Source organism: Puccinia triticina, chromosome 7A (assembly GCF_026914185.1).
Source record: "Puccinia triticina chromosome 7A, complete sequence".
NCBI classification, from domain to species: Eukaryota; Fungi; Basidiomycota; class Pucciniomycetes; order Pucciniales; family Pucciniaceae; genus Puccinia; species Puccinia triticina.
In genome coordinates this window covers 2,988,768-3,005,453 of record NC_070564.1, presented here as the reverse complement: position 1 = coordinate 3,005,453, position 16,686 = coordinate 2,988,768, and the positions used below count along the sequence as shown (strand labels likewise).

The 16,686-nt window shown below is 45.2% G+C and overlaps 1 protein-coding gene across 1 annotated transcript; it reads right to left on the bottom strand.

The window, feature by feature from the left end:
- Nucleotides 1-5,870: 5,870 nt before the first annotated feature.
- On the bottom strand, nt 5,871-10,687 carry PtA15_7A355 (uncharacterized protein; the record flags this gene model as incomplete). Its single annotated transcript, XM_053170953.1, has 4 exons — nt 5,871-5,994; nt 7,235-7,539; nt 7,799-8,213; nt 10,662-10,687. The coding sequence occupies 4 exons, from the start codon at nt 10,685-10,687 to the stop codon at nt 5,871-5,873; spliced, it is 870 nt and encodes a 289-aa protein (XP_053022183.1).
- Nucleotides 10,688-16,686: the final 5,999 nt, after the last annotated feature.

Below are 16,686 nucleotides of genomic sequence, written 5' to 3'. Positions count from 1 at the left end.
GGCAAGATCTTCATTAAATCAAAGAATTTTTTCAAATAAACATCCGACGGATGGCCTAGAATGATGTGCCAATCTTTGAGCGCATTGTGTTCATTGATTGAACACAAAGATCTTAAAGTGACCACGCTTGAACCGGATGACACGTACAAGTCGCCCGTTCAAGGAAACTTTTTGATTATAGTCAAGCCCATGTACACCAAGAATAGTTTATTCTTATGCACACAACGAAAACCGTGATCTTCCAGTTGAGAAACTGAAATAAGATTACACTTCCCGGATGGCGCAAGATATACCGGAAACAAATTGTATTTTCCAAATTGCATTGAACCGGTGTGTGTAATTTCAATAGAACCCGAATATGTTTGCATTGATTTATTGATTGGTTGCAGATTTGAAAGAAGGCAAACATTGGAAACTGTTGATTTTGACGCCCCTGTGTCAAGAACTAAACAAATTTTTTTTGTTGCCAATCGGACCAACATGAAATGTGTTCTCATCTTCAACGAAAAAACCAGTGTCTTTGGGGTCACTTGAGGTAAACTCTACGACTGCCTTGGCAACGTCTTCATTTTTGGATTCATCGATAGAATTCAAACGCTGAGTACGGAGCTTTGTCAATGATTCAATTAATTGGTCTAACTCGTGATCATCCATTTGAATTTTAGGTTTAGAAGAAGAAGTATTGTTGCGGTTTTTTGTCGGAACAACATTTCTGAACTTCTTATTGATAGCCTTAAATTTTTCCTTGTTTGGTTGGGTAAAAGGCTTGGACACAAGTGCGTAAATTGACAAAGATGCATTAATTGAAGCAGACTGATCAATCCGACTATGTTCAATGTTCATTTGAGTTGCCAATTTTTCAAACGTGAACGGAGTGACATCAAAAAGATTTTGAATAAGAGAAGCCAATGAATTGTCATGACGGAAACTCTTGAGGAAAAATAATCCAGCCATAGCAGTATCAACTTGCATATTTTTAGAACCTATCTGAGCTGACTTAAGTGAGGTGTACATAGTTTGGAATTTACTAATGTGAGTAGCAATAGATGTTCCGGGGATGAATTTGAGTTGAATAAGAGCATAAAGTTTGTCGCCAAGTTTGATTAATGAACTTTCACTGCAGGCTTTGGCTAAGTCTTCCATGGCTTTTGAAAACGTATTGGCTGCTTGTACAACTGGGTATAAATCGGCTGATACACATAACTCAAGGAGAGTATATGCATTTGAGGTCTTCTTGCAAAACTTTTTCTCCTTCTTGTGTTCTTCACACCAGTTTGGATTGAAAACCTCCTCATCACCACGACCGATGACAAGATGCTTGAACGATTTTTTCCATTCAGGGGAATTATCACGGCGAAGTTTTGTGATTCGAATCTTATTGCTTTGATGATCATTATTGCTTGCCAAAGAGTCATCAACTTGAGGAACTACCAGAAGTTCGGCCATCTCGTTTGTATTTATCTAATAAGTGCTTTTCTTATTTTGAGTTCTTTTAACTGTCAAGTAATGACTATCGCTACCATGTGAAAATGGTAGAAGATTACTTTATTGCAACAGTTATTTAATAAAGAACTCAATAAAAGTAGAATACACTTTGAGCAACATAAAAATAAACAGATTAGTTTTACATGAATAAATGTTAATGATAAGCGTAATGAAAAAATACCTAAAAGACCTGAACCAAATCAAAAAGAAATCTCAACACAAAGATAACAATGACAACGTTTAACACCAGGAATACCACAACGAAACAGCCTAAAACGGATGATGATAAGCATGAAGATGTTAATAATAATTCAATAAGATGTCGCTGTTGATGTAGGATAAGAAAATGTCTACCTGCCCGGACACTGAATCTAGCTCTCCTGAGAGTTTAGAGTCGACAAGAGTTAAGAATGAGTTTTTGATTTGATTGATTTTGTACAAAGAAGAAAGACTTCGAGGAGTGTTTGAGTCAACGAGAATCGGCGATTGACTGTGAAGGCGGAGACGAGTGAGGAAGGATTGAACGGAAGGGAAGAGATGGATGGAACAGAAGGGAAGAATCGGATGTTGGCGAGTAGAGTCTGAGTTCAGATTGCGGGGTTGAGATTGATCATCAAGAATTCTGTAGATCGGAAAGCATATGCATAGGCGCATGCATACACCTTAATGTGCGTGGTTAAAAAACTCAACAAAGCCGGCTCGCCGAGATTTCCGTGTCTCACAGGTCTAAGCTTAGCCAAGCAAAAACCCACAATGCATTTGAGACCACGCCACTCCAATCAGGAGTAGCCATGCCAATTAACCGGTCGCCTCCGGGCCCAGGGGAAATGAAATTGAATTTGTTCAAGCTTTTCAAGCCAATAAAATTCAAGATGATCTGATTTTTTTTGTGATTACTCATAAACGCAGGCATTTGATGGGTCTATTATATCAAACAATACAAATGGTTGACAATGGGATCAAGCCAGCCAACATTCTCTGAGCCGAGCACAGATCAATGACCAAGTCTCGTTTCGTGAGGTGCTGACATGCCTCTCCTGTGCCATAGCCAAACAAAGAGGTCCTTGAAGAGCCCACTTCGGCCAGTCTTCTCTTTAGAGCGTCTACGGGGCAAAGCGCGCCACACTGCTTCGAGAGGAAAATCAGATGAGGGGAGCACGGAGCCGCCGTCTTCGCCCAGCGCAGAGTGAGGGTTGCTACCAATTCCCCTTTGATGTCCCTGGAGAAGGCCACGTCGGACGTCAACAGCGCCAAGGTGTAAGCCAACCGGCCCTGTTTTTTCCGTGTATGTCAGCTCGCCCAGACGCGCCAGGCCCCAGAAAGCCACCAAGGATAGATCTGCCACGGCGCGGTCAAAATCGTCGCCCCCTGATTGAATGTTAGCTATGGCAACTAGCTGCCATAGCATAACCGGTGGCTTTGGAGCCTTCTTTGCCAGAGTGGCGTCCATTCAAGCCAAAGATTTCAAAACCAGGTCTATCCTTGCTTTGTTTGCGGTAGGAGAAACCGAGCTGTGGTAGCTGTGCCAGGCTTGTAAACAGGAGATGTACCTGCCAATGGAGGATGAGCTAGTTAATCTTCCCGGGGTTGCAAAAACTGAGTGAAAATTCAACATGACTTGAGATGTGCCTCTTGGCTCTAGCATGTCTTCCCCTGACATTTTTTCAACTGCATTCCAGTATCATCCCATCATGCTGATGATTTGATGGTTGAACATGGACTTCAGTGATTGGTTCCCTTGAAATTAGCAAGAAGATTATTTTACTACACAATTGCCTGTATGATTTGATTCATGTTTACATTTCCAGCCTAAATGATTGTGTGAGGAAAATATAGCAGTAAGCAAGGGAATCTTAATGATTGAATTTAATTAACCATTGACCAGTTGTCAGGAAACTGATAAAGGGAACTAGAAAATAGTTAAAAATTTGATATCAAATTGGAGATTAAAGAAGGGTCAGAGGGGACACAAGCCATAATTCATGTTTTGTATAAGAGACAGTTGAATTGAATCAATTTGAGCCAACACAAGGTTCAGCTTAAATCAGTTCAGATTGCCCTACTCATGTCTTAAGGTAATGCAAACAATACCTGACAAGAATCGGATTTATATGAGCTGATGGACCAATATTAATTGAGTCACTGACTCACTCACTTGAGTGGTAATGATTGCCATTGAAATTTTAATAACTTCAACCTGTATGAAAAAAGTTTTGTACATTGAGAATGATTTTCAAATCATGATTGAGTTGTTCATTTGATTTTCAGGTAACTTGACACAAGTCCCCCCTGGTGGGAGGCTCGCTGTGGCTCTCCTGCAGGGAGGGACTTGTGCACAAAGTCAAAATTCTGGCTGAGAAAGAAATCACTAATGGCTGGAGGAAAAATACTTAGCATCACCCAGCCTCCCCCTCAGCTCCTGTGGACCTGCCCCAGAGCCAAATTACACTTCTCAATCTCAGCTTTCAAATGGCGCTGGTCTCATCTCCCCAATCCTTATCATTTTTGCTGTACTAATGTTTTAAAAATAAAAAAACACAAAGGAATGTAAACCAAGGAATTACAACCATCATGCCTTGTGGATATTGGATTCACAAGTCTGCAGATACCTGCAGATCCTACAGCTGTAGCCACCCAATTGTTGCAGATAGGATATTTAATTGTGCATATTATCAGAAAATCCAAAATTGGATCTTCAGTGCAATGGAATATCCTCCAGGATTCCTTTGACCTCCAAAACGGATTCCTTCAATCAGTTTTGGAGTTCATGCCACAAAAACTTGGGGGAGGGTGCCCATCAGTACTGCCAAGAAAACTGTCTATTCAGTTTTTCTTGTACATATTTTGGTGAATTTTAAATTGTGTTTTTGTGTTTTTAGGATTGAAAATCCTTCCTTTGTCTGCCAGCCTGCAGACATTATTCATAAGCCTCTCCTACGAAGAGCCCTCCAGGCGGGGTCCCCCGGACCCTCCGTTTGAGAGGCTTAGTTAAGCTAGCTGCCTCTGCACTTCCAGCGGACGGTTTGTCCTTGCCCCCCTCCGCCGTGGCACGTGTGCAGTCTGAGGGGCTGAAGAGTGGGCCCCCCACCGGTCTGCAGCCTTAGCTGCGGCCTGGGGGCCTTCACGTCCATTCCTTTTGACCCGTGCGCTTGACACAGGCTGGGCGGCAAGCCTGTGGGCACAGCTTTGCCGATGTTGGAATGCTGGTAGAGATTTTCTTGTCAATAAAATCAGATTTTTCTTATGTAAAATTCCCCTTTTTTTGTATCCTGGTTTTTATAGTGGGAAAACCCCACCTGTTTTTTATTTGAACTTTTGTTAATGGGGAAAACCATGTCGTTTTTTTTTTCTCATTTTGTAGAATTGTAAGGGGGAACCCTTGATCTTAGTGTTGGCACGTATTGTGCAGTGTATTCTGGATTTGATACATGATTTTTTATGTATCTGTATTTTATTGGGGCACAAATAAAATACAGATACAATGTATTGGTCTGCCCAATACAAAATTCAAAAAGGATTTGTATTGTATCAGGTATCCAATACAATACAAATACAGTGTTGGTTAGATTTTTTTTGAAAACAGACTTCAGGCGCATTTCTTGCTAATTTGTGTGTTCTAGCATGCATGGGTGTGAGTTTGTGAGAGGATGAGCAAATGTATGGGACACCCAATCAAATAAAAAAAAAAAAAAATTGTAACACCAGCTAAGCAGAGCCTGAAGCAACCACAATTTTTGATTTGTGCTCCTCCAATTTGGCAAAACTTTGTGTGATCACCTCCTGAGCATTTTTAAAGTCGCCATCTGCCTGGAATACTTGCTGTAGCCACTGATGAGAGCTCACTGATCTCTTGATGGTTTGGGGTACCAAGCTACCTTGGTCACGTCCGCAAATGTTGGAGGCGGCTGAGAAGCATTGTTTTACACTTGCTGAGCTTGCCAAGCAAGCCAATAGGGGGGTTCACAATTGCAATTTGTAAAACTTCAAAACCCATTTTAACCTGTTTATGAACATATTTTTAAAAAGTTGATAAATTGCACTGATTGATCAGTCACACCTTTTTCTGGACATCTTGCCAAAATTTCAAAATTATGTTCATAAAGGCCTTAAATTGACCTCCATAGTTTTAAAAAATTCAATCGTGAAACCCCCTAATGAAGTAAAAATGGGGAAGTTCTCACAGTGTTCCTGCATAAAAATAAACTGGATTTTCAACATTAGAATCTAATCAAAACACATAGATCATGGGGAGGATATCACTTACTTTCCACCATTCAAGAGACTGGCCAGCTTGCAAAGGAAGAAGTTTATGCTTCCTTCCAAGGTATATGGCTGATTTGTCAGTGATAAGAGACTTGGATTGTTGTGGGAATAAGTCAATATCATCAATTGGTTGGCAATAGTTGGATGGTGGTTGTTGAGATGAGGGTAGCAGAGTGGTTGCCCATGGCAAGTTCAGCCTTTTGTTCAGCAAATTTCCGTTGGATCAATTGTTTGACATAGCTTAAGCTACGACAAGAAGGGAAATAGATTTGGAACATGGAAAGTTGATAGGACGGGTTCAACTTGCAAGATTGTGTCAATGTAAGAGCCAAAGATCTTCACTGGGCTAGGCGCTGGCACTCAGAGGAGACAAGAGTCTCAAGGGGTTCTGATGCCAACTTTGGGGTCTTTATTGCATCTAGCTCAGGGAGACAAGTCAGTTGGGGCCGGGTGTCTGCTGTGTACAACTGAGGAGAGGAAAAGAAGAAAGATAGAGAAAATGAACATACCTAGCTCAGGGAGACAAGTCAGTTGGGGCCGGGTGTCTGCTGAGCTAGGAGAGGGAGAAAGGACAAGCTATGTAGACCAAATTGAGTCTTGTGAAAGGTCTTGTGAAACCCGCAAGGCGGGGGTTTTACAGTCTCCCCTCCTATAAAAGAAAAGAAGTATAACTAGTAGACTGAGTAAGTTGATAGGTACTTGAGGTTGCCAATGGTCTGCTGGAAGGAGTTTGTGGAGAAGCAGGTCAAAGAAGTCAATGTTGAGAATTTTTGGAGTGTAACAAGGAGAGAAGGGAGGAGGAAATAGAGTGAGAGGTTATGAGGGATGGAAATGGCAGGATTGTGGTAGGAGGATGGAAGGAATGGAAGGGTGGGAGAAAATCTTGATGTGTCGGCATGGGTCTCAATAGGGGAAACTTTTTGTGGAATGAAGCAGTGTTGGGGGAAGTCAAAGTTTTTTCTTCTTCTTCTTCTTATTTTTCTTTGAGGAGTTTGAAGTGCTGGTAGATGGGGCAGCTGGTAAATCAGCAACACTAGAGGACGGGTTCATCACAGCTTCTTCGTCGCGCAATTTTTCTGCTTCGTATTCTGCAAGGAGTTTGAGGTATTTATCAATGTTGTTGTAGTAATGCTGGTTCAAGGGGGAGAAGTCTGGGGCAAGTTGGGAGTCAAGCGGAATGTCTTTGTCGTTGAGGATTGTGATGGATCCTATTGCAACTGTCTCATAACATTCAGGTTGGGCGGGCGGCAGCGCAGTGAGGTGGGTAAGGCAGTTGGGACGGGCAGGGCACCGTAAGCTGTAAAGTCTTTCTTGCTCGTCGTTAAACGCGTCAAGAGCTTCATTGTGGGCCTTGCTGTATTCTTCATCAACAGAGCAGGAGTCTACTGGGGCCGTGATGGTTGGGATAGCCGGGGTGGATGGAGAGGAGAGGGTGCTGAAGGCGGAGGGTGCGACCAAGTGTGTGCCGGAAGTCGCAGGAGCTGACGGAGAATGGTGCAAGTTGTGCGGGGAGCAGGAGGGCAAGTGAGGTGGAGAGGCCGGCGCGGGGCGGGAGGACATAGTTAGGCTGGACGGGCAGGGTGGTTGGGCTTGTGCACGCCTGGGGGTAAATCCGGAAGCTGGGAGGATCTCTGGCGGTGAAGAACCAGGGACTTCATTGAGGGGTTTGCAGGGCGCGGGGAGGCTGGGCTGGCCTTGCTCGATGGGGGCTGGGTTGGCAAGGGGATGGAGGGGAGGCGAGGGCGCGCGCGAGCTGATCGAGGCTCCTGCGTTCGCGGGGGGTCGAGAGGGCTGGCCGGTCGGCGGAGTGGGAGGTGTTGGTGCTTGTGAGGGAAGAGGTGGGGGTTGTGTGAGGGAAGAGGCGGGGGCTGGCTGCTGAGCTCGTCGGTGGTCCGGTGGGAGCTCGGGCTGCTCGAGGGTTGGGCCAGGGAGGAGAGGGTGCGGTATCAGAGCGGGGCAATCGGCCGGATCGGTCGGCGGGGTGGTCTTGTTGGGCTCTACACTGCAATTGGCGCCGGCGGGGTGCTTCCGGTCTGGTTGGGCAGCTGGCGCTTGGGATGTCGCGCGAGTGCCCGGGGGTGGTTTGAATGTGCAGGCGAGAATGGGCTTGGAGCTTCTGGCTGGAGGAGGAGTTGGGCTGCGGCGAGTGCGGTGTAGCGGTGGAGGTGAGGCTGGGCTGGACGTGGGGTCCAAAGGGCTCGAGGAGCAGGCGGAGTTCGGCGGCGGCAAGGTGGCTGAGCTGGGTGGAAAGGCGGAGGTCGATGGGGAGGATGGCGAGGGCGTTGTGGTAGCCGAGTTGGGCGAGCCCGAGCCTGGGAAGATTGGTGCTGAGCGGCTTGTCCACGCTGCAGCGGCGTTTGACAGCCTGGGGGGAGGCAAAGAGGACGGGCTGGTCCGGCGGGGCTGGCCGTTCGCGAGGGGGGGTGGAGAGGGCCAGGACGCTGAGGAGGCCGGCGTGGAGGGTGCTGGCTGGGCCTCCAAGTGCGGGTGGATAAGTGTCAGGGTGGTGGCCCGTGGTCGAGGAGGAAGGGTCGGTTGGGGCAAAGGGTGGGAGGTTTGTGTTGTAAGTTTGGAAGGTCGTGAGTTCAGGAAAAGGAGGTGAGGGCAGTTCGTGAGTTTGTGTAGTTTGTGTAGTCCACACAACGGAGTAGTCAAGATCCCGTCGTCAGTCGAGCGGGTCCATTGCGATCAAGTTCGGAGTGAGTCGAGAAAAAAAATCCTTCGTCGGGATCAGAAAAAAAAAGTGTAAGAGCCAAAGCTCTTCACTGGGCTAGGCGCTGGCACTCAGAGGAGACAAGAGTCTCAAGGGGTTCTGATGCCAACTTTGGGGTCTTTATTGAATCTAGCTCAGGGAGACAAGTCAGTTGGGGCCGGGTGTCTGCTGTGTACAACTGAGGAGAGGAAAAGAAGAAAGATAGAGAAAATGAACATACCTAGCTCAGGGAGACAAGTCAGTTGGGGCCGGGTGTCTGCTGAGCTAGGAGAGGGAGAAAGGACAAGCTATGTAGACCAAATTGAGTCTTGTGAAAGGTCTTGTGAAACCCGCGAGGCGGGGGTTTTACAGTCAAGCAGTATTGCATCACAGAACAATGCCTTGTCTTGATAAGTTTTGGTTTTTCAATCATCTTCTCCAACATGCCCTTGAATTCTTGTCCCGCACTAGATTTGATTCGTTTTTGGAGAAATTCCTTGATGTAGTATTATTCTACTAGTAACAGGCCTGCCAACAAATGGTTGCCTTCCATTTTGTTGGTGATGAGATAAAATTCCTATGTGCAATGCACAATGGATATGTCAGACAATAGCTCAAAGTAGAAGGAAAGAAAGCTGAAATACTGACACCCAGAATATCATTAAGACACTTCACAACATCCCAGTCCTTGCGTGCAATCACATTATTTTGAATGAAATTCTTTCCACCGTCCCGTTCTTGTTGGTCATTCTCATTCTCAATGAGCTTGTTCACAACATTTTGAGCCCAGTAAGCACGATCCTCTGCCATTTGTCATTCCAACAAATTCCATAACCAGCAATGAGATTTGGCCCAGTGTTGTCAAGCTTTCTGTTCCATACATCAAACTCTGAACGTTTGGAAGCTGAGGACGTGATTCACTGAATGACAAAATTGACCTTGATCAGCACCAGGAAAAAAATATAGTCACTTGATGGCAAGTGACATGATGCAGATTTGTTTTCTTCTCCAAAGCTACTCCAACACTGTTCCAAGTCTGCTCCACCAGCACTTGTAGAGCTTGCAGGACTGCACCAGAGCACTCAATGTGGCACATTCAGCTGATCCTAAATTTTTCCCAGGAACAGCTGATGCTCATCAAAAGCTGAGCAGTAGGCATTGACTGAGCCTGGGCCAAAGCTAAACATTTTTTATTCCAAGCCTGATACAAAGCCCAGTTTCAACTGGACCAAGAATATTCCAAATCTGAGCATGAGCTTAGCCAAAAATGATCCAAAGCTGAGCATCATCTTTTAAAAGGCTTGTGCAGAGCTGAGGATCAGCTGGGACAATACTGTTCCAAAGATTAACACCAGCTGGGCCAAGAATTTCCAAAAGCTGAGCATCAGCTGAGCCAATCATGGTCCAAAGTTGAGCATTGGCTGAGCCAAGGCTGTCCCAAAGCTGAGAATCAGGTGTTTCAAGACTATTCAAAAGATTATTATCACCTGAGCCAAAGCTGTTCCACAGTTGAGCATCAGCTGAGCCAAGACTGGTCCACAGCTGAGCATTGTCTGAGCCAAGGCTGGTCCACAGCTGAGCATCAGCTGAGCCAAGGCTGGTCCACATCTGAGAATCAGCTGAGCCAAGGCTGGTCCACATCTGAGAATCAGCTGAGCCAAGGCTGGTCCACAAATGAGCATTGGCTGGGCCAAGATTGATCCAAAGCTGAAAATCAGCTCAGCCAATACTGGTCCAAAGCTGAGCATTGGCTGGGCCAATGATAGTCCTAATCTGAGTCTAAGATGAGCCATGAATGGACAAAAGCTGAGAATCGGCCAAGAATGGCTCAAAGCTGAGCATGAGCTGGGCACCAAAGCTGAGCATGAGCTGGGCACCAAAGCTGAGCATGAGCTGGGAGCTAAAGCTGAGTAACAGCTGATCAGAAATGAGGATTTGTGGTGCGCAGCCAAAACTGAGGATCTCCTGTTGAAATTCTGAGAGGTAAGTAGATGGGGGGGACTGTGGTTAGATGGGGGGTAGATGCTGGGTAGCCTGCTGGAGCTGGCATGATGTCACTTGTCATCAAGTGACTATTTTTTTTTCCTGGTGCAGGATATCCAAGATGGTCTGGTGGCTACCCAAGTCTTTCCCATATTCATTTGAATCCCCCTCTTCTTCAGAATTTTATCCATCCTCCTTATCCAAAGCAAAGTTGCTTCTTCAATTGTCATTGTCTTGCACCCCCAAGTCTTCAGCAATTGACATGTCTTGCACCCCTGAGTCTTCAGCAATCAAGGTAAGGATTGGAACATAGCCAAGTGTTTTTTGTTTGGACTTTGTTAGTTCTTCAGGGTCAGTGTCAATTGCCTTGAGACCTGCTGTCAGAATTAGGGTGATCTTGTGACATACACATTGTATGTGGTTTGCGCTAAGGTTTGGATTGGTCCCAGTCTTCTTTGTGATTAAGCAATCAACTTCAGCAGTTAATGTGCGGTTGTTTGAACCCAAGTCTGTTGTCTGAGCTAGGATGTAATAAGTGCAAAGGAGGTTAGATAGGAATCAATAAGAATAATAAAATAGGTTAAAGAAATTCTCTTATCTTTTTGTGGAGTGACGACTTGGTGATAACATTTGCAAAAGGGACAGCAAGGTACTTCCCCTTGTGAGTCCAAGATATGTACTTGAGGCTAAGTTGGCAGATATGAAACACCCAATCTTTGGAGACATGAGCAGCAGCAATCCCCAAAAAGGCGTGATGGTTACCTTTTGTAGTCCAAACGTTGTGGAATCAGGTGATTTTCGATTTAAGTGACTAAATTGCAGGTATACCAATCAAAAATCAGCCAAATGGATATTAATAAGAATTAGAACTTGTGAGTCGGAATGAGAGAAAACATACAATAAGGTTTGAGATGACCTTATCCTGCAAGTTTATGTATAGCTTATGGGCTTTGAATGCTGCCCATGTGCGCAAAAAAAGCTTGATACCACATTGAGCATAGTTGAAGGATATCACCAGAAGAGCATCCTCAAGTCAGATCCAAGGAAGTGCCAAGTCCATGAGCCAAATGACAAGAATCTGGTTCAGAGTCCGGTTTTTAAAGGCTGAAGAATCAAAAATGTTGTCTAATGCCTGTTTCTTCTTTAGATCAGCTTCCTTTTGTTTTTTTGTTACCAGTAAGCGGGACCCATTCTCAATGCCATTCTTTCTCTCCGAGCAAGGTGAATGTCCCACGGCGCTGTCCCAATGCTTGTAAAGGTTGCATCAAGTATGAGCACCCTTCTTGTATGTACACAAGCACCACTTGCATCTATAGTGAAGCTTTGGGCCTTTGGTCTATAATTTGATCAATACTGTTTATGAATAAAATAGCTTTCAAATAACTTACTTGGCTGTCAGCATACACTGGAGGATGAAAGTACAAATAAACGCTGTTGACATCACTCAAATTTTCTCCTCGGGTTTTTTTGGCTTGAGCAAGAGTGATGACCTTGGCATTTGCTTTGTCTGAATATTGAGGCAGTTTCATCAAGCAAGCATCCTCATCTGGTTCAGGGGTGACATTCCGGTCCAAATGAGGGGTTTTGACCTGTGGGTGTTTGCCGGGATTGGATTTTGATAAATTTTGCTTCTTTTGAGGTGCAGTTGTCTTTGAAACAGGGTGAGTCAATAGGGGGTTTCACAATAAGCATTCTTGCTTCCCGCGGCACTGAATTTCTTTACTCACGGGTGACATACTTGCTTAAAAATTTGGCGCAAAGTCCCGCAAGAAATCACCCCAAGCATCCTCATAACAACAATGGTGAAAGGCTGCGCTGCGCTACAAAAAGCGCCCGTTTTAGCGCAGCGCAGCGGGAAGCCCCTGTACTTGAGCCTGGATGGGAGGATAACAATTTCGACGACCTTGACGATGGATGTGATGATAAGGGTATTGGTTTCACGTTAAAGAAGGTAGATTTTTGATCTTGCCCTCATATGCTCCAATCTCATCTCCTGAACTGACTTCAGATGATTGAATTATGCCTTCCTCTCCATCAGATTGACTACATTTGTCGCAGGATTGCGTCGTCTCCTCAAAAGCAAGCAGAGTGGAGACTCTGGGCTTCAAGGGCCGAGGTCTTATCGGAGGCTACGGTATCCGTTGGAATATAATTTACGACAGCCGGTCGCAAGCGTACGAGGGCCGTTGTGTTATCAAACAACTCTTGGAAAACAAGTCCGATAAGTTTGCTGGAAAATCGGCCGGTTCGCACTTCTTCAAATCTTACGAACTCTCCTCACAAGAATGGGAGGATGTTCACTCTTTGAATAATGTGTTAAAGGTATTGATTTCTTTTCTTACTGCATGGAAGAAAAGGATGCTCAAAAGTAATTCCTTGCCCTTTGAACAGGATTTCTTGGAAATGACGAAAAGGATGGAGGGAGATGGCCCCAAGTTGGCCATGGTCCTCTACGAATATGTCCGCTTATTAGACAATCTAGAAAAAAAGGAAGCAGCTGCGACGGCGACTCCTCTTGAACCAATGTTTGAACCCATGATTCAGATCACGAAAAATTACCTCGATTTGGCATTAAGGTGTGACACAGTAATCTTGGCAACTTTCCTTCACCCAGCATGGCGCATGATGCTGTTTACAAAACAATTCAAACCACATGTCAAGCGTATCAAAAAGCTTATAAGAAATACCTTCCAAGATCGCGAGGACCACCTTCAATCACTCCAGCCGCCATCGCCATCGCCAAAGGAACCACAATCAACCACAGATGCAGCTCGGGCCAAATCTGAATTCAATGACGATGAATTCAACTTTTACCCCAAGGACACATCACAATCCATTGCGGCAAACACCGAGTTGGAGCGATACAACAACGGAATGTTTCCATTGGAGAGAAAAGGCGATGTTCTATCATGGTGGAAGGTAAGCCGAAAATCCCTTTTCTGATATGTCGGTGTAGCTCACTCTTCCTAAATTCTTTTGTTCTGTGTAGATCCACTGCCAGGACTTCCCTGTCATGGGTTCCTTGGCAAGGGACTATCTTGCTTGTCCTGCGAGCTCTGCTTTGGTCGAACAAACGTTCTCCGGCGCAGCAAAGGTGTGCTCATCAGGTCGGTCTAGTCTTTTGGTCCAAACAATTGAGCGCTGCATTAGCAGCCACATGTGGCTGCGCAACAATGTTAGGATGGAAGAAAAGTTTAAGGATTGTCAGAAACTTATTGATGTCGCGCGTAAGAACCCCAAATTTGGTGAGGCGGCAAACATGGCAAATCAAGGAACATCAAAATAGATTATTGGGATGACTAGCTTGTTTAATATCTCCCTCATTATATGTTCCCCCTCTACAAATTTCTTACTTTTTCTCCATACTACCAAATCAAACATTCAAATAAAATAAAAAAGCTACTTCCTCCCTTCCCCCTCAAAAAAAAGCACAAAAAAGTGCAAAAAAGCGCTATAAAATAGTGTAGCATGCTGTTTAAAAACTACTTCCTCCCCTCCCTCAAAAAAAGCGCTATAAAAGCGCTATAAAATAGCGTAGCGCGCTATTTATAGCAGCAGCGCAGCGCTCTTGCACTATTTTATGGCTACAAATAGCGGCTCAAAAACAGAAAAGCTACAAGCTTGCGCCAAAAAGCGCAAGCGTAGCGCAAAAACGCTATGAAATAGCGCAGCGCATCCGGGCCAAAAAGCGCTGCGCTATGCGCTACGCTGCGCTATCTGCAGCGCAGCGCTTTCACCATTGATAACAATACTCGCGAGCGCTCAAACACCTTCCCGGGTTTCCTTGTTGTGAAACCCCCTAATAAGCTTGTATTCTCGGTGTTCAGGGTGTAAATGGGTTGGGCCAACCCAAAACCAACCCGAGACCCGTCGGGTTTGGGCACATCCTTAAAGAAAATGACATGACCCAAACCCAACCCGACCCAACTTGTAAAGTTTTTGGGTTGGGTTCAGGCAGCCTATTTCCTAATTGGGTCAGCCTGCGACCCAACTATGACGCCTCCAACAGTCAAGTTGGGGGCTTTTGGCGCCTAAGAGGTTGGGTCGACCCAAGACCCAAGCCGACTCCACCCAGACCCGACCAGGAAAAGTATGACATCGGGTCGGGTTCAGGCAGCATATTTTAAAATCTGCCCCAACCCAACCCAAACCACGCTAAATGTTGGGTTGGGTTTGGGCGCTCTTTTTCAACCCAAACCCAACCCGTTTACACCCTGACTTGGTGTCTTTGCGGAGGGATTGGCGATTATTGTTGGCTGTATGGATGTTGTCAGCCGGGCTACGATAATAAGTTAGATCCCAGCTAACTATTATACCAGTGTTATTAAAATCTACATACTAATTGCAGCGCAGAGCGCTGTGCATAAGATTAAAAAAAGACAGTTAGAGCATCCGCATCCATTGCTAAGTTAGTCTGGACTAACTAGCTCGGATTACAGTTGGAGTAAGCTAATCCAAGTGGCCGACCGCATTGGTGTAGATTGGGAGGTCCAAGGCTGTTGGAGATGATGTGATTAGGTGCCTGTATGGTATGTGTTTGGCACCTAAACACATAGAGTTCATGCTATTGAGCATGATGCATATTCATTTTAGAGTTTAGTCCGAGGACTAGTGGGGGCTAGATTTATAGCCCACTAGCTCTAAACCAAGCTCCGGGTCAAGTTGATCTCCAGTTGACCCAACCCAATGCAGTTGCGGGGTCGAACTAAGTGCCCTAATCCGGGCTAACTCAGCGCCCGGTGTGGATGGTCTTAGTCTTGAGTATTGATTGCGGCGCAAAAGCGCCGCGCATATAAGAATAATAATAAATATTCAAAATACAAAAGCCCCTCAAAAGCTGGACATAGTCGGCCGGAGAAGTGAGCCTAGAACAGGTTAAAAGCCCGTTCTCAGGCCAAGAGAACAGGCCGCCAGAAACCTTGTAGTTTCAAGTAGACCAAGATCAATTCAATCAAGAAAGGCCAGAAGAGAAGTAAACTAATACTCCTACTCCCGGCCAAATATGAATGATAGAGCTCTCCCTCGAACAGAGGAAGAGCGCACACTGTCATTGAGTTATAGAAAACTCTTTGAACAGGAGAAACGTAAGTAGTAGAACTCACAAACGCTCCTGATCATTTGAATACATTCCTCCGGCCGCGAGAAGCCAAAGGAAAGACACTCAGAGCTACAACCCTACCGTTTGTAGCTCAAATACATCAACGGGCCTTTGAGTGAGTAAAGGCTCCGCAGATAAATTTCAACCACATCAACGCCTCGCCAGACTTGCCCTTGTCTGACCAACCAGTACGCCAGCCTGTCCTTGCCTTGATTTTGGTTTCTTTGAATTGGTTGCTTTTTTGCCGCAGACTCTCGCTTAGAGTAAGTCTGCGTTTTTTCCCTTTTCTACTGGGATTTTATCCCCAACTCTATCCTGGGTGCATTTCAATGTAAAACTACCCCCTGTCACAGGGCCCCAGAAGTCATAGGTTACAAACACCTCTGCGCACCCCGTGCGTAGAACCTGTAAGAACTGCAGAGGGCACTTAAACACCCCAGGCGCTCCTGGCCCCTGCGTTAAAACCCTTTTTTGGGTTCATTAGAAATAACTTATCCAAGTTATTTCGCATTTTTACCGCGCTTTTTGCCGCGCGCTCCACTTCACCGCTGCAGTCACCGGTGTAGCTAGAAGAGTATTACTCTTGGCATCACTGCGCCTGACAGATGTTGTCAGCTGGCTAGTTCAAACCAGTTACCCCTTAACTGGCTATCATAGTTTGTAACTCCCCATCTGCATATTTTACTACACCACCTATACTCATACCAAGTTTCACAATATGTTTCACTTCCATTTCCCCTGTTATTAACATCTACTTTATGCTTCTATCTAGTGACACTTGTATGATAGAGCTTATAAGTTGTACTCACTGGATTCTATTTTTCCCCAGACTTTCAGAAGAGACAAAAATAACAACATCATTTTATTTACTCATTCCTCTTTATTTGAAGATACGTCAACATATCACTGCTTCAAATAACCAGATCCCTTCATATCAACAAATCACTGTCTGGATCTCTACGCCTGAACTTCTCAAAACTTATCAACGGTTGGGTGTGAACTCCTTGGATTCAATCAAAACCCATCTTTGACTTGCAAGCCACTGGAAAATCCCAGTCAACTTCCATTGAGCGGATTTCAATCACTCCGGAGTAGCCCACCTCTGACAGATGTAGTTTGCATGTGACTTGACAGAAGTTGGAACCCGGGAAGATTGCCGAGATGG